The sequence below is a fragment of the Vombatus ursinus genome, unplaced genomic scaffold (assembly GCF_900497805.2).
Source record: "Vombatus ursinus unplaced genomic scaffold, bare-nosed wombat genome assembly UNPS02014802.1, whole genome shotgun sequence".
In the NCBI taxonomy this organism is placed as follows: domain Eukaryota; kingdom Metazoa; phylum Chordata; class Mammalia; order Diprotodontia; family Vombatidae; genus Vombatus; species Vombatus ursinus.
Genome location: NW_020954580.1, coordinates 25989448 through 26016985, shown reverse-complemented (window position 1 = coordinate 26016985; position 27538 = coordinate 25989448). Strand labels below are relative to the sequence as shown.

The window sequence follows — 27538 nt, the reverse complement described above, 5'->3', positions numbered from 1 at the left end:
TGTCTTCCTGGACTGCAGATTCCTTTAACGAACCCTTGTGATGTGTATTTTATGGAATGAAGATAGAAAGACACTAAAATATGAGCATGATACTGCAATGTGATTATTATCATAGTCTACTAAATATGTTTTGATATACAATGGGATCTATACAAAATGAAATTTTAATGTAAACTCAAATGTAGCATAAAAATACATTTGACTCTTCTTCTTTCCTTAATGTACTTTGTCTGGATTAGATACCAAGGACTTCTTGAATTTCCTACTGGGTGTGAAAAATATGGTATTAACTTTCTGGAACAGGAACACCAAAAACACAACAATACTTTAAAATATAGGAGACTTTATTGATATGGGTTTTCCTTCCATATATTTGGGCTACAATTTTACCACACCATTATGGACAGTTTTGTGAGTTTCTGTGGGAAAAAAAAGTCATGTTATGGACAACTTTGGGGGTAAATCATCCCTTCAAAAAATTTAGGTAGTCTGGTCCCCAGACAAAAATTCATAACTCAATCTGTACTTTTGAACCCTTTTCATTTTGTAAGTATGTCATGTAAGACATGACATACTTTGTGTTGTAATAGTCTTAAGCAATTCAGAGCTACCAGCACACCATAATGAGGAATTAGCAGAATGCTTCAGTGAAGGATAGGAGGAAGACAAATTTAAATTAAATAAATTAATAGATAGATGAATGAATAAATAAATGACAATGTTTTTGCCCTCAAGGAGCTTGCCATTAAATTGAGGCAGGAAAAAAAAATAGACATATGAAAGCAATAAAAAAGCAGCAGTGGAAAAATATTCTATTTAGAATCAAAAGGCTTGGGTTCAAATCCCATCTCTGCCACTTATTATCTGTATGACCCTGAGCAAGGTCATCTAGGCTTCAGTATTCTATGAAATGAGGATCAAGTCAATTAACAAGCATTTATTATTTGATTGTTGCATATCAGATACTGTACTAGACTTTGGGAACATGAAGACAAAAACAAAACATCCCTGTTCTCAGTAACCACCTCATTCTAACTTCTACTGTGTTTTTGCATATTGATAAATATGTTTATATCAGTGGCATTTGCTAAAAAATTCAATTGTTTCACATTGCTATGGTGATGCTGATTTGTGTCCCTGTTGGACGTGTCTGGGATACAGCTTAGAAAAGAGGTGTCAAATACTCAGTCTCTGGGCCACATGTGCCCCAAACCACATTAAAATGTAATTGGAAAATATTTACCAAAACATATAAAACTATAATAAAACAAAGATAACGTTAATATATAGTTTTCTAAATCAATATGCAACTCTCAGTGATCCTTATATGTGGTTTAATAACCCCTATTTCTGTTTGAGTTTGACACCATTATCTTAGAATCTTTGGTTTTCAAAGGAAGGAATCCAAACTATCAACTGCTATATGAGAAAAATTCTGCAAATTGCTAATAATTTAGAGACATGCAAATTAAAGCAATTCTGAAGTTCTACATTGTACCCATCAGATGGACAAGAATGACCAAGATGGAAAATGACAATTGTTGGAGGGGCTTCAGGAAAACAGGCACATTAATGTACTTTTGGTAGAGTGATGAATTGGTATACATCCATTTTAAAAAGCAAATTGAAACTATGCTCCCTCTAACAGTACACCGAGTCTAACCTTCGACTTAGTGATTTCACTACTAGGCCAAGATCAAAAAAAGGAGGAAAAGAACACACATCCAAATATATTTATGGCAACTTTTTTTTTGCAATGTCAAGGAACTGGAAATTAAGAGGATGGGCCGTGTACTACAGTAATGACTGAACAAATGATGGTTTGTGAGTGTAATGGAATATTATTGTGCCAAAAGAAATTATGGATGATGAAAAGGACAGTTTTAGAGCAACCTGGGTAGAAGACTCATATGGATTGATGCAGAGTGGAGTGATGAGAACCAGGAAACTAATTTATACAATTATAACAACTTTGTAAAGATAAACAACTTTGAAAAACTTAAGAACTCTGAACAACTGAATGACCAGTCGTGATTCCAGAGGACTGATTATGAAGAGTGTGACCCACTTTCTGATGGAAGTAAAGGATTTAAGATGCTGAATAAGACATGTATTTTCAGAAATGGCCTTTGTAGAAATTTGTTTCACTTGATTATTCATATTTGTTATGAAGTTTTTGTATCTTTTTTTTTTCCTCCAATTTTGAGGGAATGGGAGAGAAAGGTGTTAGGGATAGGGTTGTCAAGAAAGAAAGAAAGAAAGATAAAAGAAATCATTGAAGGATTTTTTTTTAAAACGCAAAAGAGAACTGAAGAATTCATAGACAAGCAGGATGGCTTTGAAAGTTACATGTGAAATTTGTTATATATTTGAAAATAAAAGCAAGTTGTTTGTAATGGAGACTTGCAGTTTCATGCACAATCCTTTTTTCTATTCTAATACATTGTATACACACATATGTTAGAACATATATACATATATATTAGAACATATGGAAATGCTCATTTTATTTGTTTTATTTGGTATCCAGTTCAGGATAAAAACACAATTAAAAAGATTTTTTTTAAAAAAGACTCTTTGCCTTGCTGAAAGCAGTAACATTGAAAAGGACCTTGAATTGGAAAAGACCTTAACAACTATCTAGTCCAAATCCCCTCACTTCACAAAGGAGGAAACTGAGGCCCAGAGAGGTAAATGACTTTGCTAAGGTCATACGTAGCAAAGCCTGATTTGGATCTAAACTGACTCCAGAAACAATGCCCTTTCAACTGCACACCACTGCCCCTCTAAGAGCTAAAAAAAAGGCTCTTGTCTGCCTGACTTCTCTGGTCTACATAGTCTGCATTTTTTTTTCTTTCAAGATATCTTCATTTTTCTTAATACAATCAATGGAGATGCATGATGAAATTGTATAGGGAGGGTTGGCTTTGGGTTCAGAAAGATCTGGATTCAAATTCAGACTCAGTCTTTCCTAAGACTTTGAGCAACTCAGTTAACTAAACTCTCTAAGACACGTCATAACAAGAGATAGGTTTTGTGGAGGACTTTCTCATACCAAGGAAATCACAGATTGCTGACATATCATAAGAAATTAGCTTATTAATATTTCATTAGAGAAAAAAATCTTTAAGAAGTTGTACACAACAGACTGTCAGTGAAATAGTATAAATAGGAAAGTATATTTAATCCCACTACTCTAGACAAACTTATGTTGTGGATGGTCCTGGCTGAGTGGCTCCTCATAGGACTTTACTAAATGAGGTCAGCACTGTCTGGAGTTCAAATTAAAATAGAAGCAGATGAGTGAAATCCCCATTTATGGAATTGCTTAGGTCATAGGATTAATCATTTAAAAAAAATTTTTAAATTCTAAACTTAAAATGAGCATTTGCATATATGAAGTGGAACAGATAATTCTTTCCCACCTAAAAAACAAAAAACAAAAAACAAAACTATTTCCCCTGAGATTCCTGAGCTTCTCTTCCTTCATGTAAATTTTGTCATTATTTTTTTCTAGCTCTAAAAAAGTTTCCTTAATAATTTGATTGTATTGTCATTTTTACTATATTGGCACAGCCTAATCATGAACAATTGATATTTCTTGAATTCTTTACGTCTGTTGTTATTTCTGTAAAGGGTATGTTGTAGTTGTCTACGTACAGTGTTATTATGTATCTATCAGTAGGTAGAATCTGAAATATTTTATTGAAATTTGAGAATTTGTTTCTTTCTATTCCTTCTGAGTGGAATTGGTAGTATACAGAAGAAGTGGTGATTTATATGGGTTAATTATATTTCTTGCTACTTTGCTGAAGTTGTGAATTATTTCATTGAAATTTTAAACTTGTATAAATAGAACATAATATTTGCAAAAAGGGATTGTGTTGTTTCCTTTTTATCTATGCTTATTCTCTCAATTTCTTTTGCCTGCCTTATTTCTATAGCTAGTATTTGTAGGAATATGCCAGATAATAGTGGTGATAGTGGACAGCCTTGCTCTATTTATGATCTTATTGGAATGAGATTTCTCTATTATATTTAATGGTGGCCCTCGCTTTTAAATAGATTTGTCATATTAAGGAAAGGTCTGTTTATTCCTATTCTTTCTAAGATTTTTAGTAAAAGTAAGTATTGGATTTTTCAGAAATCTTTCCAGTTTCTATTAATATGATCATGTGGTTTTAGTTACTTTGTTATTAATATGGTCTATTATCTTTATAGTTTTTTATATTGAACTAACCTTGTATTCCAAGTATAAATCTAACCCAATCACAGTGAATTACTTAAAAAATACATCATTGTAGCCTCTGTGCTAATATTTTATTTAGTATTTTTGTATCATAAATCATCAGGTATATTGGCCTGCAGTTTTCTTTCTCTTTTTTTCTGTCCTTAGTTTGGATATCAAGACCCAATACTCATGGTTATTGAATTATAGAATTTGTTAACATCCATCATTTGGTGCTAAGGCCTTTTTCTTTGGGAGCTGATTTATGGTTTGTTTAATTTCTTTTTCTGAAATTAGATTTTTTGAAATTCTCTACTTCTTATTCTGTTAATACACTATTTTATATTTTTGTAACCATTCATCCATTTCACCTAAGTTGTTGATTTTATTGGCATATAATTCAGGGATAATAATTTCTGATATTTTCCTTTATTTCATCTTCATTTATTGTGAATTATCTTTTTTTCTTTTTGATATTGACAGTTTGATTTTCCTTTCTTTTTAGAAATCAGATTAGTTGATGGTCCTATTTTTTTAAAAGAGGGAATAAAAAGGAAATAAGCATTTACTAAGTACCTACTATGTGCCAGGCATTGGGCTAATATTATCTCAGTTGATCCTCGCAACAACCCTGTGAGGTAGGTGCTATTATTATTCTCACTGTATAGTTGAGGAAACTAAGGCAGACAGCGGCTAAAACACTTGCCCAGGTCCACACAGCTAGTAAGTGTCTAAGGCCAGATTTGAACTCACACAGATCTGAGTCCAAGCCCAGGATTCTATCTGCTGCTCTTTATTTATCGATTCAATGGTATCTCTGGCTTTTTGTTGTTGTTGTTGCTAATCTATTCTCTGGCTTTCAGAATCTCTTGTTTTGTGTTTAGGGATTTTTTTGTGTTGCTTTTTTTGTTGTTCCATTCTCAATTTATTAGTTTATTTTTTCTCTCTTTTGTTGATGAAGGTGTTCAGTGATACAAAATTTCCTCTAAGGACTGCTTTGACTACAACCCTAAAATTTTTGTGTGTTGTTTCATCATTGTCATTTTTTTTGAGATGGAGTGTCCCTATCTCCCCCAGACTGGAAGAGCAGGGGCAGTCATGAATTTGATATTACTGATGATGATGAACACAGGAACTTTGACCTTCTGACCTGGGCTGGTTTATCCTTACTTAGGCCCACTGGTGGCTCTCCAGCACCTGGGGGTCACCGTATTTTTATGCCAGCCTCAGTACAGACACCTGATTAGCTTGGCCGCTGTAGATTCGAACTCCCAAGTCCAAAAGATCCTGAGCAGCAGGCATCAGAGGTGTGTGTCACCAGTCCTGGCTATTGTCATTTTCTTTATCAATTATCTTGTTTCTATGATTTGTTCTTTTACCTACCAATTCTTTAGGACTAAAGTACTCTCTGATTTTTAATCCTTTCTTCAAAGATCTTTTATTAATGTAATTTTCATTGCATTGTTTGAAAGCTCTGTTTTTTTGCATTTGTTTGTGAATTTTTTTTTGTACAGGTGACATACATAACTTTAAAAATATCTTGATCTATTTCCATTCATTAATCATCAAAGCTCTATTATGTCTAAATTTTCTAAAATTTTATTTATATATTTAGCTTGCTTCTTTTTTTGGTCTAAATCTGAAAGAGGTACTCTGAGATCTTGAATTGTTAAAAGTTTACTATATCTCCTGTTAAATAGATTTAACTTTTCCTTTCCATATTTAAATCAGAGTTCTGAACCTTTTTTGGGTCATGGAACCTTAGGCATTCTTGTGAATATAATGGCTTCTTCTCAGAGTAATATTTTTAACTGCTAAAAATAAAATAGGCAACATTGAAAAGGAAACCAGTTTTATCTGAAATACAATTATCAAAGCACATATTAAAAAAGTTCATACATACCAAGTTAAAAACCTTTGATTTAGATGCTGTGTCATTTGGTGCTTGCATATTAAGCATTGATATCACTTCCATGTCTATGGTGCCTCTAAGGATAATGTGGTTTTCCTGTTCCTCTCTTAATCATGTCTATTTTTACTATTACTTTATCTGAGATGAGTATTGCTACTCTTGCTTTTCTGAATTCAACTGAAACATAATAAATTCTGCCCTGGCCCTTTAGTTTAACTCTGTATGTTTGTGTTTTAAATACATTTCTTATGAACAATGTTGTTGGATCTTGCATTTCAATCCATTCAGCTATTCTCTTCCATTTTGATGGTGAGTGCATTCTATTCATGTTCATGGGTATGATTGTTAATTTTGTGTATTTACTTTCTTTATATCCTAGTACTATTTCCTCTCCCTGTCCTAAATCTTCCTTTTTACAAAGAAGAAAGTAGTGAGAAAGAGTGTGTACCACATTAGTAAGTGGTTTGTGTCTGCTCTACTGTCTTTCTTCTCTTCTCTTTGCCCAGACTTCTATTACCGGTTTTTGTTTTTTTTCTTTTTTATTATTTTATTTATTTATTTATTTATTTATTTTTAGGTAGTTGGGGTTAAGTGACTTGCCCAGGGTCACACGGCTAGTAAGTGTCAAGTGTTTGGTCTGAGGCCGGATTTGAATATTACTGGTTTTTATTCCTTCTTTTTAACCTCTACTTCATGATCCACCCTCCAAAATTGGAGTTTGTTTTGCTTATGACTAATTCCTCCCTTATCCTACCCTTCCTCTCTCCTCCTTCCCTGTTCTTCCCTGTTTTCCTGTTGAGTTTAACATTCTTCTATATTAAACTCGTGTGTGTGTGTGTGTGTGTGTGTGCGCATGTGTCTTTGTAATGCTTTTGTTCAGTTCATATGAAAGTAAAGTTAATGTAATTTAGTGTTCCCTGATTCATTCCTCCAAGTTTGTAGTTTTTTCCTCACTCAGAATTATTTAAAATAATTAAGTTCCACCCCTTATGCCTCCTTTTTTCCTCTGGCCATACCTTTTCCCCCTACTGTTTCTTCATTTAATTTCATCAAAGAAGAACAAAATTAACCTTTGTTTATCTTACTTAATTTTCTCAATGACTCATGAAGACATTAGGTTTTTGAAGGGACATTTTTTTTTTCTCTCTCTATTGGAATGTAAACACTTTCTCATTGTATAGTTCTTTTAATTGCTCCAATGTATTTCCCTATGTTTTTCTTGAGTTGTATGTTAGCATTTCAAAGATTCTATTCACTTCTGTTCTTTTAATCATGACTGCCTGGAAATACTCTTATTTGATTAAATACCCACTTCCCTGCCTGTAAATATTATACTCAATTTTGCCAGGTAAGTGATTGTTGGTTATAAGCCTTTCTAATTTGCCTTTTGGAATATCATGTTCCAATCTCTCCTCTCTTATATAATTGTAGCTTGCAAATCATATGGGATACTGATTACAGCTCCTTGTAACTTAAACTTTTTTCCTGTTTGTATTTCTTCTTTCTTTAACCTGAAAATTCTGGATTTTCACTATGATGTCCTGAGACTTTTCATTCAAGGGCTTTTAGGGCTTTTTTCAGGAGGTAGGTAATGGATTTATTGGGTTTTTTTCCTACTTTAATCTCTAGTTCTAAAACGTCTAAGGAGTTCTCATTCGTGATTTCTTGAATATAGTATCCAGGTCTATTTTTGGGTTATGGTTTTCACGTAATCTGATGATTCTTGGATTATTTCTCCTTTACCAGTTTTCTAGGTCTATTTTTAAGAAGAGATATTTTACATTTTACATTACATTTCATTCAACATTTCTTATTGTCTCATAGAATATTGATTTCTGTTTGGCCCATTCTGATTTCCAGGCATTCTATTACTTGGGTGAGGTTTTGCACATCCTGTACTAAGCAACTTATCTTTCCAATTTTTTCCTTTAGAATTCTCATTTAATTTATGATATCCTTTTTAATCTCTTATTTTATCTCTTCCAGGAATCCTAACAGACATTGTGGCCAAGCCATGTATCTATTTGAGGCTCTGGCACAGTGGTTATGGAGACACTCTAGTTAGCTGTCCTGGGTGTCCCTAGATGCCTAAACTTTATTATTGATGTCTTCTTCTGTTTCTTTATATTCCAACTTTACTTCCTGAATTGGGATTTTTTGTCAAGGACCAGCTCCAACTGGTCCTGCACTCTTAGATGGGATAATGGGCCGCTGATTGGTACTGATCATGCTGTTGGCTCTCCCTTCTGCTGATGTCTGCTGTACCTGAAGTACTGGTAGGTCCCTGGCTTGTCCATTGGATACTGAGCTCTTCAAGATCATTAGGAACAGTTCATATCAGATTGCTACAAATTGTCGCCTTCTTGGCAGGAGCTTTTTCATTTTGCCTGGTGTCTGTTCCCTACCTGGGGGCGTCCAGTGTTCTGCAGGTATGTTTGCCTGCCCTGGGGCTTGCTGGAGCCATCCTATTTTCTTTCCTCTCTGAGGTTTGCTGCCTGCAGCACTCTGAAGGTGTTGGAACTCTGGAAGACTTCTTAGCCTATCCTTGTCCTACTAGGATCCTCTGGCCGAACCCTGCTTACTTACAGTCTGGTTTTCACAGTCATTATTGAAGAGAGTGATCGCTGTGGAGAAGAGGTTTGCTTTCATTGCCACCACCAACGCCAACTTCGGGTAAAAGTTCAAGAGACTCAGGATGGGCAGCACCCCTAGACCATTAGTCTGCTTCCAGCTCTGCCCAACCATCCATCATTCCAGGAAGCAGCTCCTTTGGAGATGTGAACTGACAGCTACTTCTGCAAGGGTGGAAGTCCCTGTCTACTCAGCAACTGTAGCTACTCAGATTAGGAGGATAAAATTCTGAAGACCACCAAAGTCCTTGGCACTATTAAGTGGTTCAAAAACAGAAACATATGGTTGTTATTAGAAATGACATAAAGATGTTTTACCATCTGCTCTGCAGCTGCATCCTAAACACTATGAGATTCGTAGTTGAAAAGTTGTCTTCCATTAGAATGTAAGCTCCTTGAGAGAAAGGACTCTCTGGCTTTTTCTATTTGTATCCCCAATGTTTAGCTCAGTGCTTTGAACAGAGTAAGTACTTACTAAATGCTTTTTCATTCATTCATTCATTCACTCACTCATTCATTGATTCATCATAGGATTTAGAACTGAAGGGGACTTTGATATCTAATTCAACCCCCCCTTTTACAGGTGGGGGAAACTGAGGCCCTGAAGAGAAGAGAGATTTGTCATTCAGCTCAAAGACTAATTCTTATGGCTTTTCATGAGTTTCCACCCATTGTTTATTCTTCCTCCCTTTCCCCCCTCACAAAAAAACAAACAAACCCTAAAGTGACTACTTCTCAATAGGATGTAAGCTCTTTGAAGGTGGGGATTTTAATTTATGTCTTTATGTTCTCAGTGTCTGGCACATAATAAGTACTTAATAAATATTTGTTGATTAATTGATTGGTTACTTAAAGTCAAACAGCCAGCAAATTATCAGAGCCCAAACCAGGGATGACTTAATCACTACTCTGCTTCATTTTGGGGTAGGAGGAAGAGAAGAAAGGATTAAAATGAAGAGCATTCGAATAGAAAGATAAACTCCAAAAAGCTTGGTATCTTGATTGAAAAAGTAATATCCCCTCAAGTCAGTATTTATAGAACACTGCTTGATCACTGTGGAGCTTATAGATGAGAAAAGAACATTATAATCCCTGCCCTTGAGGAATTAGCCACATCTGAGGTCCCCAAAATGAGTGGAACTTAGATGGAGAGAGAAGGCTAACTGACTTAGGACCACAGGGCTGTGGCTTCAGAGTGTCCCAGGTTAGAGTCATAGATGTGACAAAAGGGCTTGTTATTTTGAATGTCATATATAAAATTCTAAGAGTCTTGGGGTTTAGAACTGGAAGGCACCTCCAAACACCAGCCCCCCTTTTTAACACTGCTCAAAATCCTTCAGTCATTTCTATCTCTTCCTCTTAGTGTGGGTCCACATCTCTTCCTTCTTGGATAAGAATACGCATGTATATAGGCAGATCACCTGGTACTATCCATTTCTGTTACAGATAGGGGAACTGAGAACCCCATTGGCTCCTTATCACCTCCAGGATCAAGCATTAAATTCTCTGGCATTCAAAGCCATTCATTACCTAGTCCCCCTACCCCTACCCCCAACCTCTCTAGTCTTGTTACATCTTACATCCCCCTCCCCCACGTATAGGCTTCTTCGCTATTTCTCAAATAAGACACTCCATATCCCAACTGTGGGTGTTTTCATTGGCTGTTCCCCATTCCGGGAAGACTCCCCCTCATCATCTCTGCCTTCTAGCTTCTCTGATTTCCTTCAAGTCCCAGCTAAAATCCCACCGACAGGAAGCCTTTCTCAATCTCTCTTAAGTCTGATTGATTATGTCCTATTTACCCTGCATATATCTTGTTTGTACAGAGTTGTTTGCACGTTGTCTCCCCCATTACATTGTGAGCTCCTTCAGGGCAGGGACTGACTTCTGTATTCTCAGAGTGTAGCACAGTGCCTGGCACACAGTAGGAGTTTAATAAATGCTTGTTGACTCACTAACCAGAGGTAAGTGACTTGCCTAAGATCACACAGTCAATTGGCAAAGTGGGATTAGAATCCAAGGCTGCCTATGCATGGTCTAGTGTTTTTTTTCTCTTTATATGTCAAATTTTTATTTAGTATTCTACTGTGAAGAGAAACCATAGGAATCAATTTGGGCGCCAACCTTTGTTTTCTTTCTTTCTTTCTTTTTTTTTAAGCAACAAAGTGACTGGATTCATCAGTGATAAGTTAAAAATAACAGGTAACCTCTTTTTTGTTTTGGGTCTAGATGCTTTGATTCTATCCGTATTGGTGATGTGGTTTAGGGGTACAGGGACTCCAAAACTATCGAGGGATAGGGCGGGGTCACCTGGAAAGAATCTGTGGATTCAAGCAGTCTTCCAGTCAAGTGGCAAAAAGCTTCTTATTAACACTAATAAAGGCAGCAAAACTCCTTAGGGAACTCGCAACTTAATGAGGATGATGCTAAAGCTTACATAGGAAAAATGAGTGCATTGTGTGCCAACTGTGCTAATTAGAAGGTGACACACAGTTTTTGTACCTTGGACACGGGTGTCGTTCACTACTGGCACGGCCTGGGTTGGGGGAGGGACTTCTACGGGGTGTGTTTTTGGTCTGTTATGTGTGTATCAAGATAGCCTCAGAGGTTAACGTCTATAGCTTGACCTCTATGTTGTATACAATATCAGTACATGATAGTTCTGCTGGTACAAGATAGTCCTGTCCATACAAGGGAAATTCTACAAAGGTCAGCTTGTTCTTGTAACAGGGAGAGATAATTTGCCTCACTGGGGCCCACTTATAAGCTATTGCCAAAGATAGGGTCTTCGGGTTGGGATCCAAGCACTCCGTCATTGGGACCTTACTAGTGAGGACTTTCCCTCAACTCTACAACTAAACTTCACCCTAGAGTCTTAGAGAGTTGTCTGATGCACTGACAGATTAAATGACTTGCCTTAGATCACAAAGCTAGAGATATGACTTAAACCAAGGTCTTCCTGACTCCAAGGATCTTTTTCTCCACTACTCCATGTGGCTTCTTAGCCTTTGGAATTAATCTCTTATTCTCAGGAACTAGAAAAGAGACTGGAAGCTATGGTTATTTAATGCCTCTCCCATTTTCATATGCACCTAGCAATTACCACATGTATAGGCTTGTCATGGCCCAAAACTCATCACTGTGTACTCATCTTACAAATGATGAAACTCTCTACACTTAGTGGGAGGGAGAAGCATTTATTAAGCATCTACTATGTGCCAGGCACTGTGCTGAACACTTTACTAATATCATCTCATTTGATCCTAACAACAAGCTTGGGAGGTAGGTGTTATTATTATCCCCATTTTACAATTAAGGAAAGTGAGGCAGGCAGCCAGGGTCACACAGCTAGTAGGTGGCTGAGGCCATATTCAAACTCGGGTCTTCCTGACTCCAGACCCAGAGCTCTATCCACTGCACCACTAATCTGTCCTTGGACAGCATAGCCTGTCACCAGTACCATACTCCAAACCATGTAAGCTTGATACAACCTCCCAGAGCTCATGCTAATCCCCATACAGGTAGGTATAGGTTTCCCTGGGCTGGTTCCAGCTTCCAAAACATTTTGCTATTGTGATATACCATACCTAAAAGAGTTGACTCAGTTGACTCCAGTTGTATCTGATTTGGGGGTAACTATCACCAGCACAAGGATATCTGGATTTGCGAGCCCTTTGCCTTGGTCAGTCTCCTCATTCCCCTCCCCTCCCCCCTTTCTCACCATTAAAGAAAACGCTTTTTAGAGAAGTTGACCCTGAGTTTCAATGTGATGACATACTCTTCTGACCACAAAACTTAGCGTACATGTCACTGATTGTGAAGCCTGAAAAGCATGAATGCCGAGTTTATTTGAAGTAAATAAGCTGCTGATTACAGAGTACCCTTTTTACCCTTGCTATTTGGAAGATTAAGCCTGTCGTTGCAAAGTTAATGACATACTTTTATTGCAAAGTTAATGGCATATTACGATGTTTTCTATTTATCTAGCACCTTTATTTCTAAATGATCCTAGGAACTTTATATACCATGAAGTGTACACATATACACACACACACATACACACACACACACACACACACACACACATGCACACACACAAATGCTTCTACAGAGTAAAACTGCATTATGACTTTTGGGACACTATGTATATGTATGTATATATATATATATTTATATGTGTGTGGTATGTATAATTATAGATAATGAGTCATTTCACATCTTTTCTATCTTTAAAATTGTGAAAGCAGAAGAAACAAGGAATTTATACACAAGGAAGCATTTCAATATATCTAGATGAAATGTAGTAGGTATAAAGTAACAATAATTATTATCGTCTCCTTATTGAAATATATTACAGCAATTGTATTCTCCTCTCTCCATCCTATCCCACCTGTTAAACACTCTTTTGAATATCTCTCAAAATCCTTTTGTCATTTAAATCCACTTCTCTTAACTTGGGCCCATTTTCCCCCTAAGAATAACTCACATTTCTATAGGACTCTGCAGTTTATAAAGGGTTTTCCTCATGACAATCCCGCGAGCTTGGAGGGGCAGATATCTTTCTTTTAAAGAAAGATGAAGAATCTGATGCTCAGTGATATTAAGTGATTTATCTAAGTGGTACTCATAGTGTATCAGACTTGGAGTCAGGGAGAGTTGAGTTCAAATCCTGCCTAGGACATGCACTAGTTATCTGACTGTGGGCAAGTCATTTAACTTCTTTCAGACTCAGTTTTGTCATCTATAAAATGGGGATAATAGGTACTATTTATATAGCTCTTTAAGGTTTACAAAGCACTTTACATATATTAGCTCACTAACACTGGGAAGTAGGTACTATCATATATCCCCAGATAATGAAACTGAGTCAAAAAGAGGTCGTGACTTGCCCTAGTCACACAGCTAGTAAGTGTCTGAGGCAGGATTTGAATTCAGGTCTTCCTGATTCTAAATTCAACACTCTATCCACTATGACACCTAGTTCACAGGGTTGTTATAAGGATTAGAGGAGATAATACTTCATATGTAAAACCAATTTGCAAACCTTAAAGTACCCTATGAATGTTGGCAATTATTATTATGGGCAGCTGGGTAGTAAAATGGATTGAGTACTGGGCCTGGAGTCAGGAAGACTCATCTTCCCAAGTTCAAATCTGGATCAGACATGCACTAGCTGTGTGACCCTGGATAAGTCACTTAACCTTGTTTGGCTCAGTTTTCTCACCTGGAAAATGAGCTGGAGAAAAGATGGCAAACCACTCCAGTATCTTTGTCAAGAAAACTCCAATTGGGATCACAAAGAGTTGGATATGACTGAACAACCACAATTATTATTAGTTGTCAAATGACAAAGTCAGATTTTGAAGCCAAGTCTGACTACCAATGCAATGCCTATTTTACTGTGTCATCTAGTTATTTTAAACAATGCTCAGATAATTTAAAGGTTATAACCTCCTGATGTGTGTCTAAATAAGCTCAGAATGCGAAAGAGTCACTAGTCTGATCATTTTTGTCCATAAGAATAAATTCTTTTATTTCAATGGCTATGTTCATTGATTTATACTGTATTATTACCACCAGAACACATGCAGCATAAGTAGCTAGTACTGCTCCCTTTCCCCTAAGGTGGGTTCACTCAGTGCCCAGTGTTTTGAACGATGTGTGGATTAATAGATGTATTAATTACATCTATTTACATGACTTCACATTTATAATTGACATCATATTGCTTACCTTCTCAATGGGTGAGGGAGGAACAAAAGAGAGGAAGAGAATATGGAACTTAAAATGATAAAAAAAGTTAAAAATAAATATTGTTTTTAAAAAGACTAAACCTGGATATATAGATCTGGGAGCCATATGCATAGACATGATCATTGAATCTGTGAGAATAGATGATCACCAAATGAGAATAGGTAATGTGTAGGGAGTATCTCCCTGCTGCTGAATCAACAAGTATATATGAAGCTCCTACCATACACTAAGAATTATGTTAGGTGCTGAGAATACAAAGACAAATAGAACCTGCCCTCAAGGCGCTTATATTCTAATACAGAAGACAAAAGGTACATGTATAAGTATGTATAAAACATATGCAGATCAGATGCCAGGTGATCTATTTGGGGAAAGGCACTAGCATCTAGGGGACTGGGAAAAATCTCATACTGAAAGAGGAGATTGATTTGAGTTTTGGAAGAAACCAGGGATTCTAGGACATGGAGGTGTGAAGGGAGTACATTTCAGGCATCAGTGTTAGTCAATGTGAAGGTACATAGAAGAGATAATAAAACGTCATGTATGAGGAACAGAAAGAAGGCCAGATTGGCTGGAACATGGAGTGCATGGAGGGAAGTAATATGTAATAAAGTAGGAAGGCTAGGGAGGGATATTGTTATAAGAAACTTTAAATGCTAAACAGAAGAATTTATATTTGATCCTACAGGTAATAGGGAGCCACTGGATTTTATTGAGAAGAGTGGTATCATGGTCAGAGAGTTCTAGGGTTCAGGGAGGATTAGCATCTTTGGTGTGAGGGCTTGCCAAGCCCCTTTCAGGGCTGTTCATCTACCTTTGGTGTCCACCTGGCAGTCAATGCTCATCTCTGCCTCTAAGAGGTTGTAGCATGTTCAGTGGCCACACCCCAGTAAAACTGTCTCAGCAGACAGGCTAAATCAGGTTGAGGTTAACTGATATGCCTGATATGAGTTAGGGGTGTGTCTACCCCAAGCGTGTGAAGACTTGCCCTTGCTGGAATAGGTGGATGAGAGCAATTTGTTCCAATGGCTATGAAGGCAGTGGAAGCAGGCACTGTTGAGTGCTTAGAGGTTGGTCAGACATCAAAGATGCCAAAGTCATCCACTGCATCCTGGGCCACCACCATTTCTCTTGACTTTGTCTTGCCACTGGACTTCGATGACTCTGGAACAGAGAGTGAGACTGACAACTTTGTGCAATTCTACTTCACTTAAATCCAATTCATGCACATGCCTTTTCTCAATCCTCATCCTTTTTGATTTGTTTATAACAGGTGACACTCTTGACAAGATTCTTCTGTATTTGCCTCTTTGGATTTCCATGACACTGCTCTCTCTTGGTTTTTCCTTCTACCTATATGACTACTCTTTCTCTTCATTCTATTTTGGTAGATCAATATTCAGGTCCTGCCCACTGACCTTGCATGTCAATGCTGTGTCCTGGTCCTTTTTCTCTCTACTCTTTCTCATTTGGTTATCCTCACCTATTCTCACAGATTCATTTGTCATGTCTATGCATATGGCTCCCAGATCTATATATCCAGTTTAGTCTCTTTTTAAAAACAATATTTATTTTTAACTTTTTTTTAACATTTTAAGTTCCATATTCTCTTCCTCTCTTTTGTTCCTTCCTCACCCATTGAGAAAGTAAGCAATATGATATCAATTATTAATGTGAAGTCATGTAAAACATTTCTATATTAGTAATGTTGAAAAAAAAGAAAAATAAAGTGAAAAAAGCATGCTTCAGTCTGCACTCAGAATTTATCAATTCTCTCTCTTTCTGGAGGTAGATCACTGTATTCTTTCCAGTTGATCATTGTTACAATATTGCTGTTACTTGTACAGTAGTCTTCTAATTATATTATATAAATATAATTATATAATTATATTTATAAATAAATTATATTTATGCTCATTTCACTTTGCATCAGTTCACATAAGTCTTTTTAGGTTATTCTGAAACCATTCTCCTTGTCATTTTTTATATAGCACAATAGTATTCCATCACAGTCATTTACCACAAAACTCATTCAGCCATTCCCCAATTAATAGGCATCTCCTCAATTTCCAACTCTTTGCCACCACAAAAAGAGCTATTATAAATATTTTTGTTTAGTCTTTTTCTTGATGTGTGGACATCATGAACTGCCTATTGGATACTTAAAATTGTACGTTGTCCCATCAGAATCTCAAGCTCAACATGTTCAAAATAGAACTCATTATCTTTCTGTACCCCTTTCTGAACTTCTCTAATACTGTCAAGGTAACTACCATCTTTCTAGTTACCCAGGCTTGCTACCTCTGTGTCATTCCTCAGTTTCTCCCTTTTCCTCACCACATATCCAGTCAAGTTACCAAATTTTGTCCTTTCTATCTTTACAACATTTGTGTCTCACAAACAACCAATTTTCTCCACTCATGCGTCATTACTTAAGTTCAGGCCTTTATCACTCTTTGGTAGTTCTTTAAAAGCTAATTCTATTTCTTTTTCTGAGATTGTATAATTTAAGATATTGGTAGCATGTAACTGTCCATAGTTAGTTATGATAACTCTTTTTTATTTCTTCTGGTTTTGTTGTTATTTCACTTTGTTGGTTTGCTCTTTTGTTGACTTGATTTTCTACCCCTTTTTATCAGCTAAAGGTTCATCTTTTTCTTTGTGTTTTCAAAAAACCAACTTTTAGTTTTAATAATTATCTCTACAGGTTTTTTTGGGAGGGGTGGGTAGTTCTAGTATATCTATTTCTCTAATTTTTAGTATCTCTTCTTTTGTGCTTATTTTAGGTTTGCTTATTTGTTGGGCTTCTAATTTTTTATATTGCACATTTAATTTATTAATCCTTTCCTTTTCTTTGTTAATGCATGTTTTTAGAAATATGATTTTTCCTCTGAAGACTGCTTTAGCTGCAATTCAAAAATTTTGGTACATTGTTTAATCATTATCATCTTCCAACATAATTATTGTTTTTAATGATTTTTTTTCTCATTCACCCACTCATTATTTAGTATTTCATTGCTAAGTCTCCTTTTGGGTCTGTGTCTTTTGTTTTTGTGTTCTTTGAACTGTCAACTATTCTTTTCATTGTGTTATGTTATCTATAGGATGTATTTACTATTTCTGTCTTTTAACATTTATTTGCAATATCTCTGTGCCCTAATACATGGTCATTTTTTTGTAAAAGTTCCATGTAGGGGAAATATATACATATATATGTATATCTACACTATAAATATATATTATATATATATATATTTTAGCAGTCTCACTCAGAAGATGCCATAATTGTTTTAGCTTTAATTTCCCCAGCAATTTGCTCAATTCCATATTTTTGTTTTTCTTTGTCGTTCTGTTAGATTTATCCAAAACAGAGAAGGACCTTACTTGTCTTATTGTCTATATATTTTTGTAATTCAGTTAATTTTTCCTCTATGAATTTAAGAAATTTGGAACATGTACACTAAATACTTATATTGGTTTGTTGTCCAGGGTTCATTTCAGCATAATATTGTTTACTTATTTATCTCTTTTTATGTTATGAATTGTTGCTATTATTTTTTACTTTAATAATATAATTACAACTCCTGCTTCTTTTGGATTCACCTAATGCATAGTAAATTTTGTTCTTGGATCTCATTTTTATTTTATATATGTCCTTGCTTTTTAGATGTATTTCTTACAAGCAACAGATTGTGAAGTTTTGGGTTTTTTATCCAATCTGTTACACTTTTTTATTTAATTAGATTGTTTAAGCCATTCACATTTAAACTTATGAGTTAGATTTAGATTTCCCTCCATTTGTCTCTAATAGTTTTTCCCCCCCAACTTAGTGTTTTTCCCCTTCTTCCTTATAAAGATAGCACCTTGTTTCTTCAGTTATTTTAACGTAATCTACTTTAAGGTAACCCTATTCCCAATGACTCTTTCCCTAACGCTTCTCCTTCTTCCATTTGTTGCCCTTTCCTCTAGTTTTTGGAGTTTTGCTCAATTTATTAGTTCCCTTTTCCTTTCTTCCTGTGATCTAGTTATTTAATTCCTTCCCTCTTTTTTTCCCCTCTTAGTTAAGTATTTAAGTAAAATTCTTTTGCCTCTTTTCCCTTTCAATTTGTTTTATTAGTTCTTTACTTTCATTTTCTGTACTTTTTTTCTAAAAAGAATTTATTTCCCTTTTCCTCTTCATTATTTGTATTAACTTTTCAATTTATTTCAGATTTTTATTCTTTGATTAATGACCCTTAAACTTATTTATTCCTTCATTAGTCTTGCATTCTGTGTGGAATTACAGCTTCTAAGGTACCTGTTTTGAGTTCTCTCTTCTAAATAGTTTTGGCCTCCAATTGCTTTTTTCTCTTGTGATTCACTCTTAGAAAAATCAATTCCTGCAGGTGATTTAGAGCAGCAGTGTCAAACTCAAATAGAAATGGGACTCACTAAACTATATGTAAGGATCCCTACAGACCACATATTTACTTAGAAAATCACATGTTAACATTATGTTCTATTATATTTTTATTTATTTTGTTAAATATTTCCCAGTTATACTTTAATTGGTTTAGGTCAATGGGGTTTGTTTTTGATATCTCTGACATAGAGGATGGGGCAGCTAGATGGTGCAGTAGATAGAGTGCCTAGAGTCAGGAAGACTCGTTTTCAGGAGTTCAAATCTGGCCTCAGATACATACTAGCTGTGTGACCCTGAGCAAGTCACTTAACCTTGTTTGTCTCAGTTTCCTCATCTGTAAGATGAACTGGGGAAGAATATGGTAAACTACTCTAGTATCTGCCAAATGGGGTCATGAAGAGTTGGACACTACCAAATGACTCAACCAGACATAAAGGACAGAAATATTGTCCCATGTTAGGAATTTTCCCATGTCCCTAATTGTGCACTTCATTACTAGCCTTCCCCTTCCCCATGACTGTTTCCCCCCCCCCCACATATATATCATGAAATTTCCTCTCTGAATCAATTCCTTCCCACTCTTTTGGATGTCAGTTGCCCCCAGAAGCTCTGATTCCCCTTCTCCTGAGACAGGTCTTAGAGAGAGGTCTTACTAAGCAAATTATATCAATTCCATGATCCATTTATAGAATATCTTTGCTCTCCTATGGGAGCATTTTTTGGTGGTACCCCCTCCCACCACTGAAAAAAGATTTCACTGTTTCTTTTCTTCTGTTTTCCAGCCCAACTCTTTGCCTTCTCACCCATTCTCCTATCAACTCTCTTCTTCATGCAAGAATACAGGAGTTAATTTCCTTCCATCGTCTACCTTTGACTTGATTAGGTTACATCACATATTCTTTTCTGTGTTCTTCTTCTCCCCTCTCCTTTTATATACCCTCCCATTCTACAATTTAGTCCCTCTATAAACATTTATTCATTTGTAGGTCAGTGTGTTGTAGGTGTGAAGTTTAGTCCATGATGGTTTAGGCTTGTTCCTCCACCATCACTTCTATTTGACTTCCACTTTCACTCTGGTCTCTTTCATATTCTGCTGGAAAGAAATCTCTTAATTATCTGTGTTGCTGTTTTGTTCTTGTTTTTATTGTTCTTGTTAACCCTGTATATGTCTTTCTTTTTTTTTCATTTTTTCTCTTTTTTTTCCCTCAGGATAATTAATTTTGTTATTTGCGTCTTCCTTGGCTTTTGTGTTTCTTTTCCTTTCTTGTATTTTTGTTGTCTGGGTGTTTGCAAAGCAAATTATCTGCTCGTGTCTGGTTTTCTTTGTAAGAATACTTTAAATATCTCTTTTTATAGAACATCCATTTTTTTTCCATTAATGACTAAGCTCAAGATGTCACCATAGATTGTAAATTGAGTTCCCTTGCTCTTAGGAACTCATTAATACATTCTCTTCAGTAGTTTCTGGTGGGTGAAGATTAGTCTTGTGTCATTCAAATTTCCTTTCCTTCATATCTGAATTTCTTTCTCCTGGTTGTTTGTAGAATTTTTTTTTGTTTTGTTCAATTTAACCACCATCTTGGAGATTGCAGCATAGAGGATTTTTTATTTTTATTATTTTATTTTGATTATGTATTATATCTAATATGTTACATTATGGTTTTATTATATACTATATTTATTATTGTTTTTTTCTGGAGGTAATCTGTGGATTCTTTTCATTGGCACTTTATTTTCTTTGTTCGAAAGTTCTGGGCAGTTTTCTCATTATTTCTTCCATTATGATGTTTTTTGACTTGTGTTCTTCTGGGAGACTAATAATCCTTAAGTTGTGTCTATGCATCCTGCCTTCTAGATCAATGTTTTTTGCTCATGTAGAGATCATGTTTTCTTTTAAAATTACTACTTCATGCTTTTTTTCTTCCAAACTATTCTTCACTTTTTTGTATTTGCAACACAAACCAGTTGTTCTTTCTTTTGTTTCTTTTGTAAGGCTTGTCATCATTAATTCAAGCTTTTCTCTTATGTTGATTATTTCTGCTCTGAAGGCCATAAATACTGCTTTTACAATTATCATTTCTTTAAAAAAAACATTTAGGAACATTCTTCTTGGGTTCCATGCTCTCTTTGGAATCTAATATCCTTTGCCTCATTAGGTGTTGATTCATTATCTTTCAAGAATGAGTCAGGTAGGTGGTGCAGTGGCTAATGCACTGGGCCTAGAGTCAGGATAGACCTTGAGTTCAAATCCCATCTCAGACACTTACAAACTGTATGACCCTGGGCAAGTCACTTAACCTTCAACTGCCTCAGTATCCTCAACTGTAAAATAGGAACAATAATAGCATCTACCTCACAGAGTTGTAGTGAGAGGATAAAATGAAATGATATTTATAAAATGCCTTAGCATAGTGCCTGGTACATAGTAGGCTTTTAATAAATGCTTGTGTCCCTTCCTTATTTCCTTCCTTCCATCCTTCCTTCTTTCTTTTCTTACTTAATTTTATAATATTTATTCACAGATTTTTTTTAACTCATTTACCTGATCTGGTGGTCATATTTCTTTCTTATTCATATCTTCCCTGTAAGTTTATCTATTTATGTTTAAGGTCTTTAACTGAGTTTTCTTCCTTCTTCCTCCTGAGATCTTTAGTAATTTTTCCCCCATCACTCACTTTCTGACTCCTTCCTCTTGATGACAGTATCTACGGAGGATAGATCTCAAAGCTATCTGAGCCTTCTCAGATGCTACAGAATTCATATTTTACCAGCTTCAGTTTCTGTACCAAGTGGCTTTTGTGGGTACGGAACTGGTCCTGGCTAGGTTTAGTGGAGTGATACTCCCACCGGCATTTTGCTCTAATTCCTTCTGTTCCTCAGTTCTCTCAGTGAGTACTGGTACAGCACAAAACATTGCAATACTGCCATCCCAGCCAAAGCAAGCTTTCGGTTTTTGGCTTCCTGAAGCACAGAGATGAGGACTGGGGCAGAACTGAGTTCTGTTGCAAGCCACGAGTTACCTGGTGCAGCTCTGCCAGTGAGGTTGCTGGTGAGGAAGGGAGTGTGTTTGGGTTTAGGGATTAGCATTCTCTACTGTCAGTTCACTGGGATGTTACCTCCTTGGGTTTCTTGGTGTTTTAGACTATGGAGAAGAATTATACATAATTCCTATTTTTAAGAGGTTTGAAAGGTGGTAAGGATAGAAGAAAGTGTCTTGTCCTCCATATTGTTGGGCACATGACCCAGAATTCTCCCCATATCACCTCTGGCCTAGATTACTGCAATAACCTTCTGTTTGATTTTCCTGCTTCAAATCACTTCCTACTCCCAATTCATCTTCAAAACAATTGCCAAAGTGTTTTTCATAATATGTATGTCTGATCACGTTACTCACTTTCTCAATAAACTCCACTGACTTTCTATTACCTCTAGGATCATATATAAACTCCGTTGTCAATGAGACCAGGCCTTTCTTATGGCTGACCTGTCCTGCCTCATCTTTAGGCTTCTAAAACCCAAGGACTACAACTCAGCCAGACCCTGTTCAGGGCTAGCCTGAGGCAAGAGTAGGAATACTGCCTTCTCACTAGGCTTCCTGAGAATCCTTTCCTACCTACCCCTCCCCCCCACCAGCGGTAGGGTAAATGCACTACCAGAACACATCATCACCTAGTCCTTCCTTCTGTGAAGTAAATGTGTAGATGTCTCCTAGGACACAGCAATCCAGCAGTTTGAACAGTTGAGGGCTGTGCAGAAATCAGAGAGTTGACCTTAAACCTTCTAACCACTAGCGTTCATGAGAGACCTCACTGATACTCTGCTTGATCTCGATCTCCAAGGGTGAGAGCATTCCTATCCCTTTTGTTTTCTTCTCAACCCAGTGAAACCAAACCCCTGACTTTCTCAAGAATAAATCCCTCTCCCTAATCCCAGCTGCCAGTTCCCTTGTTCTTATCCTACCTCAACCCTCCCTGATATCCTACTCCAGATCTGTCTGCTCTTTCTACAGTACTCTCTGGAGCTCCTGCATCATAATCAACAGACTTCATATAGCACTTCTATTGCTCCTCTTACTTTCTGGAATTTACCAAGACCTGGATCCCTTTCTCCCCCAGTAACTTTCATTCTATATCTCTTCTTTCTTCTTAGCTAAACTCCTTAGTCTACACTCTGTGCCTCCATTTTCTCTCCTATCATCATTCTCATCTGAACTCTGCAATCTTGCTTTTGACTTCATCATTTAACTGAAACTTCTCTCTCCAAAGCTAGCAATGATTTCTTAATTGCCAAATCAAGTTGTGTCTTCTCAGCCTTCATACTTTTTGACCCCTCTGTAGTCTTTGACACTGATGACTGACTTTTCCCCCCTGGATACTCTCTCCCCTCTGAGTTTTCATGCCTCCTACCTGTTAGATCACTATCAAGCTTCTTTGATGCATCTTCATTTATGGCAAGCCCACTCACTGGTTGTCACCCAAGGCTCTGTCTTGGGCTTCCTCTTTTCACTCTATACTATCTAGCTTAGAGATCTTATTAGCTCCCATAGATCCAATGGCCATCTCTATGCAGATGACTCCCAGATCTATATATTTAGCGCTAGTCTCCTGGGCTCCAGCCCCATATTACCAGTTGCATATCAGATATTTTGAACTAGAAAGTCTTAGGCATTTTAAATTCAAGATTTCCAAATCATTATCTTTTCTCTAAAGTCCACTTCTTCTGAATTTCCCTAGTTCTGCTGAAGGACCATTCATGACTAACCTTCCAGTCACCTAGGATCCAAATCTCAGTGTCATCTTTGACTTTTCACTTTCACACACCCCTTATACCTAATCAGTTGTAGATATTACAGTTTCTTTGTCCACAGTATAACATCCCTTTTCCTGCATTCACACAGCCATCTTGCTAGTTCTATTTCTCGTCACCTCTCACCTGGACTATGGCAATAGCTTTGCAATTGAACTCCTTGCCACAAGTCTCTTCCCCCCTCAAACCATCCTCTATTTATCTGCCAAAATGATTTTTCCCAAAGTGTAGATCTGTGTCGACTGCCTCCCACCCCCATCAATAAATTCCAATAACTTCCTATTATGTTTAGAATCAAATGTAAACTCTTATATTTGGCATTTAAAGTTCTTCAGAAGTTGGAACCTCCCTGTGTTTCCAGCCTTCTTACATGGTACCCCCTTCCATGCACTCTACAATCCAGCCATACTTGGGGTACTTGCTGCTCCTCACCCCTGACACTCCATTGCCCATCTCTGAGACTTTGCAATTTTCATTCTCCATGCTAGGAAAGCTCTCTCTCTCTCTTCAGCTATGCCTCTGAAAATTTCTGATTTCTTTCAAAACTCGTTAAGATCAAGTGCCACCTCCTACAGAAAGCCTTTTCTGATCCATGTAATTGTAAATGCTGCCTATCTGCATATGATGATTTGTATATACTTTCACAACAGTCTGACCTCATGGATCTGGGGACTACAAGGTGCCCTGTACCTAGGCCTGAAAAGGACAAATGAAACAAACCTGAATCTCAAATTCATTTCTTGGCACCACAGGGTCTAAAAGGAAGGGACAGGTGACCCTTACCCCTACCCAACTTAGCATGTGTTCATCCTGCAGGTGAATAAGACCAAAACCTTTACTCCTGGATGCCACTGAGTAGGGGGGAGAAAAAGAGACACACAGAGAGAGAGACACGCACACACACACAGAGAGACAGAGGCAGAGAGACAGAGACAAAGAGGCTACTATGTGACCAATGGAAAGGGGCTACTCTCACTAAAGTGATATGGTTGTGAAATGCAGAGTGCCTTCTCCCAGGTGCTGGAGTCTCCAATGTAAGTGTTTCCATCTAAGGTGATCTCAACATGCAGCAAAGCCCTGTCTGACTTCTTTTTATACATAATATGTTGTGTATGTATATGTATGTATGTCAATATTATTTTCTATATGAGAATATAAGTTCGTTGAGGGTGGGGACTGTTTAACTTTTGTCTTTGCATCCTCAGGATTCAGTTCAGTGCTTGATACATAGCATGCACTTGCTCAGTGCTTATTGGCTGACTGAATTAAATTCTGTTCTACTCAAAACGCATTTATTAAGTACCTGCTACATGCAAGGAACATGCTAGGCACTGGAGATGCAAAGACAAAACCCCCAAGCAGTCCTTACCTTCAAAAAGTTTACTTTCTACCGAAGGATTCATTTACTTCCTACTATGTACAAGACATTGTGCTAGGTAAGTCCCTGCCTTCAAGGAGCTCACAATAATGTGGTAGTGGCCGGTGAACTACAATCACTAATAATTACAATGCAAATTAGAATGATTTTTTTTAAAAGTGCATAGAAGTGAAACCAAGTCATTAAAGATTCAAGGAAAGAGGGGTCCCCTTAGGTAGGGAGATTAGGGAGGTCCTCATGAAGAAATTAGCACTTGAGTCAAGCCTTAAAGGAAGAGAAGGATTTCAACAGGTATGTGGAGAGAGTTCATTCCAAAAATGGGGGACAGCAAAATCACGATTGTGGGAAATGGAAGGATGAGGTCAGGGAAAGGTGAAGAGTTCCGTTTGCTAGAATACAGAATGCTGAGAAGGGAGTGCAATGATGGATGTAAGTCTGAGAAGTAAAATGGAACCATACTATATGGGGCTTCAAATCCCCAGAACCTTGCTAGATGCCACAGGGAATGCAATGCAAAAGATGAGTATCCCCTGGCCAAGGCTCCATTCCTGCTCCTTCGGACATCCTGAAGTGACTCTGTTGCCTGTTGAGGAAGAGGATGAGGAAGCATTGGGTAGGACCGAGTATTTGCATTCAGTTTCCTCATCTGATAAAGGAGCACATTGCACTAAATAACCTCAGAGGACCCTTCCAGAGCTAAATCCTACAATCCTAAGAGTCAGAGCTGGGACTGAAATTCCAGATCTCCAGTCTTAAAGTCTAGCATTTTTTTTTCTCCTCTACATATAGTGCCTCTCCTATGTCTGGTATCCTGACTCCTCTCTATGTCAGTCCTGGGTGGGTCAGATGTCCTTACCAATGCTTTATATGTTCCCCTATTCTCTTCCACAGCGGGGCTCAGTTGAGCCTTGTCTCCAGATCCATAATTTGTACTCCGTGCCAAGGTGCCCAGTACAGGCCTCCCTGCCAAGACTAAATCGAAGAACTGTAAGTCAACCCTCATACCCACTGAACCGACTCTCCTCTGTGCCCATCTGTGACGCCATGGAGCATCCCCCATCACAGGCGGAGTTGGAGCTGGACTATAACCTTCCCCGGGTTCAGCTGAGCGATGAGATGTTCGTCTTCCAGGACGGGAGATGGGTGAATGAGAATTGCCGCTTGCAATCCCAGCACTTCTCCCCCGCCTCCTCTTTCCATCATAAGCTACATCACAAGAGGCTGGCCAAGGAATACATCCTGCAAGAGGAGAACAAGTCCCTTCGGGAGGCGAACAAGTCCCTTCGGGAGGAGAACAAGTCCCTTCGCGAAGAGAACAAGGCCCTTCGGGAGGACAACAGAGTCCTGAGTAAGGAGAACAAAATTCTCCAGGCCTTCTGGGAGGAGAACAAGGAAGAGAACAAAGGCGAGCTGGGGAGAGCGGCCGGCGCGGCTTCCTCGGTTCTGATCCAAAAGGACAACGCAGCCCTCCAGGTCCCGAAGAAGGACAACGCAGCGCTGCAGGCGCCCAGGAAGGAAAGCGCCACTCTGCAGTTTCTCCGGGAGGAAAATCGGGCACTCCAGCTACTTTTGGAGCAAAGAGAGGCCCATTGGCCCCATCCGGAGCAAAAGACACGTCCCCATGAGGAATCTAAGGGCCTCCCAAGCCCTCAGGACGGCGTCCACAGCGCTTCAAGGCAGTCGGGGGAGAGCACCATCCCTCCGTGCGAAGAACCCAAAGGGCCTGCGACCCTTCACGAGGCCAGTAAAGCCCTTCAGTCCCTCCGGGAGATGGTCAACAACCTGTCCATCCCTCTCGAGGACGTCAAGGCAGTGCCAGGCCTCCAGGAAGAGGCGCAGTCTCTGCAGGTTCTTCGGGAAATGAACCAAGCCCTGCAAGCCCTGCGGGAGGAGAACCAGAGCCTGCGCGCCCTGCGAGAGGAGAACCGGATCCTTCACGAGGAGAACCGGGCCCTCGAGCTCCTGAGAGAGGAGCACTGGGCCTGCCAGGAGGAGAACAAGGTCCTGTGGGAGAACAATAAGCTGAAGCTGCAGCAGCAGCTGGTGATCGAAACGGTGACGGAAATCACCGCGAGAATGAGGATGCTGCTGGAAGAGTTATATGGCCACATGCCCCCCAAGAACAAGGAGCCGAAGAAGCCCGGCAGGGTCTGAAGGCTGGAAGGCCCAGAGCTCGGGAAGGGGGGCCCAGTTATAGAGCTTCATTTGAAAACTTCCTCTCCTTTCCCCGGCGCCTTCCCCTTCCCCCTGGCACCTTGGTGCCTATGGAAAGAGCAGTATTATTGGCCCCCTTGATGCCAGAGAAGTAATAAAGGCATGAGGAAGAGTTTGGGAGACTGGCCTGAGAGTTATTTCACGATTAGAGTTGTAACTACCATTTTCCTCACCTGGGGCAAGCTTCACAAAATGTCACAAATTTTAAAGACAA

At 38.0% G+C, this 27538-nt stretch overlaps 1 protein-coding gene across 2 annotated transcripts in view; it reads left to right on the top strand.

Annotated features, from left to right (window-relative positions):
• Window positions 1-27264, top strand: part of SPERT (spermatid associated) — a 37635-nt gene extending 10371 nt beyond the window's left edge. Inside the window, exons 2-4 of one of the 2 annotated variants that reach the window (XM_027873462.1) lie at window positions 22774-22789; window positions 24592-24622; window positions 25974-27264. In XM_027873462.1, coding sequence (XP_027729263.1) covers window positions 22774-22789; window positions 24592-24622; window positions 25974-27264 — 1338 coding nt within the window. The remainder of the gene's footprint in view (window positions 1-22773; window positions 22790-24591; window positions 24623-25973) is intronic. The other variant, XM_027873463.1, reaches the window with a different exon arrangement.
• The last annotated feature ends 274 nt before the right edge of the window (window positions 27265-27538 follow it).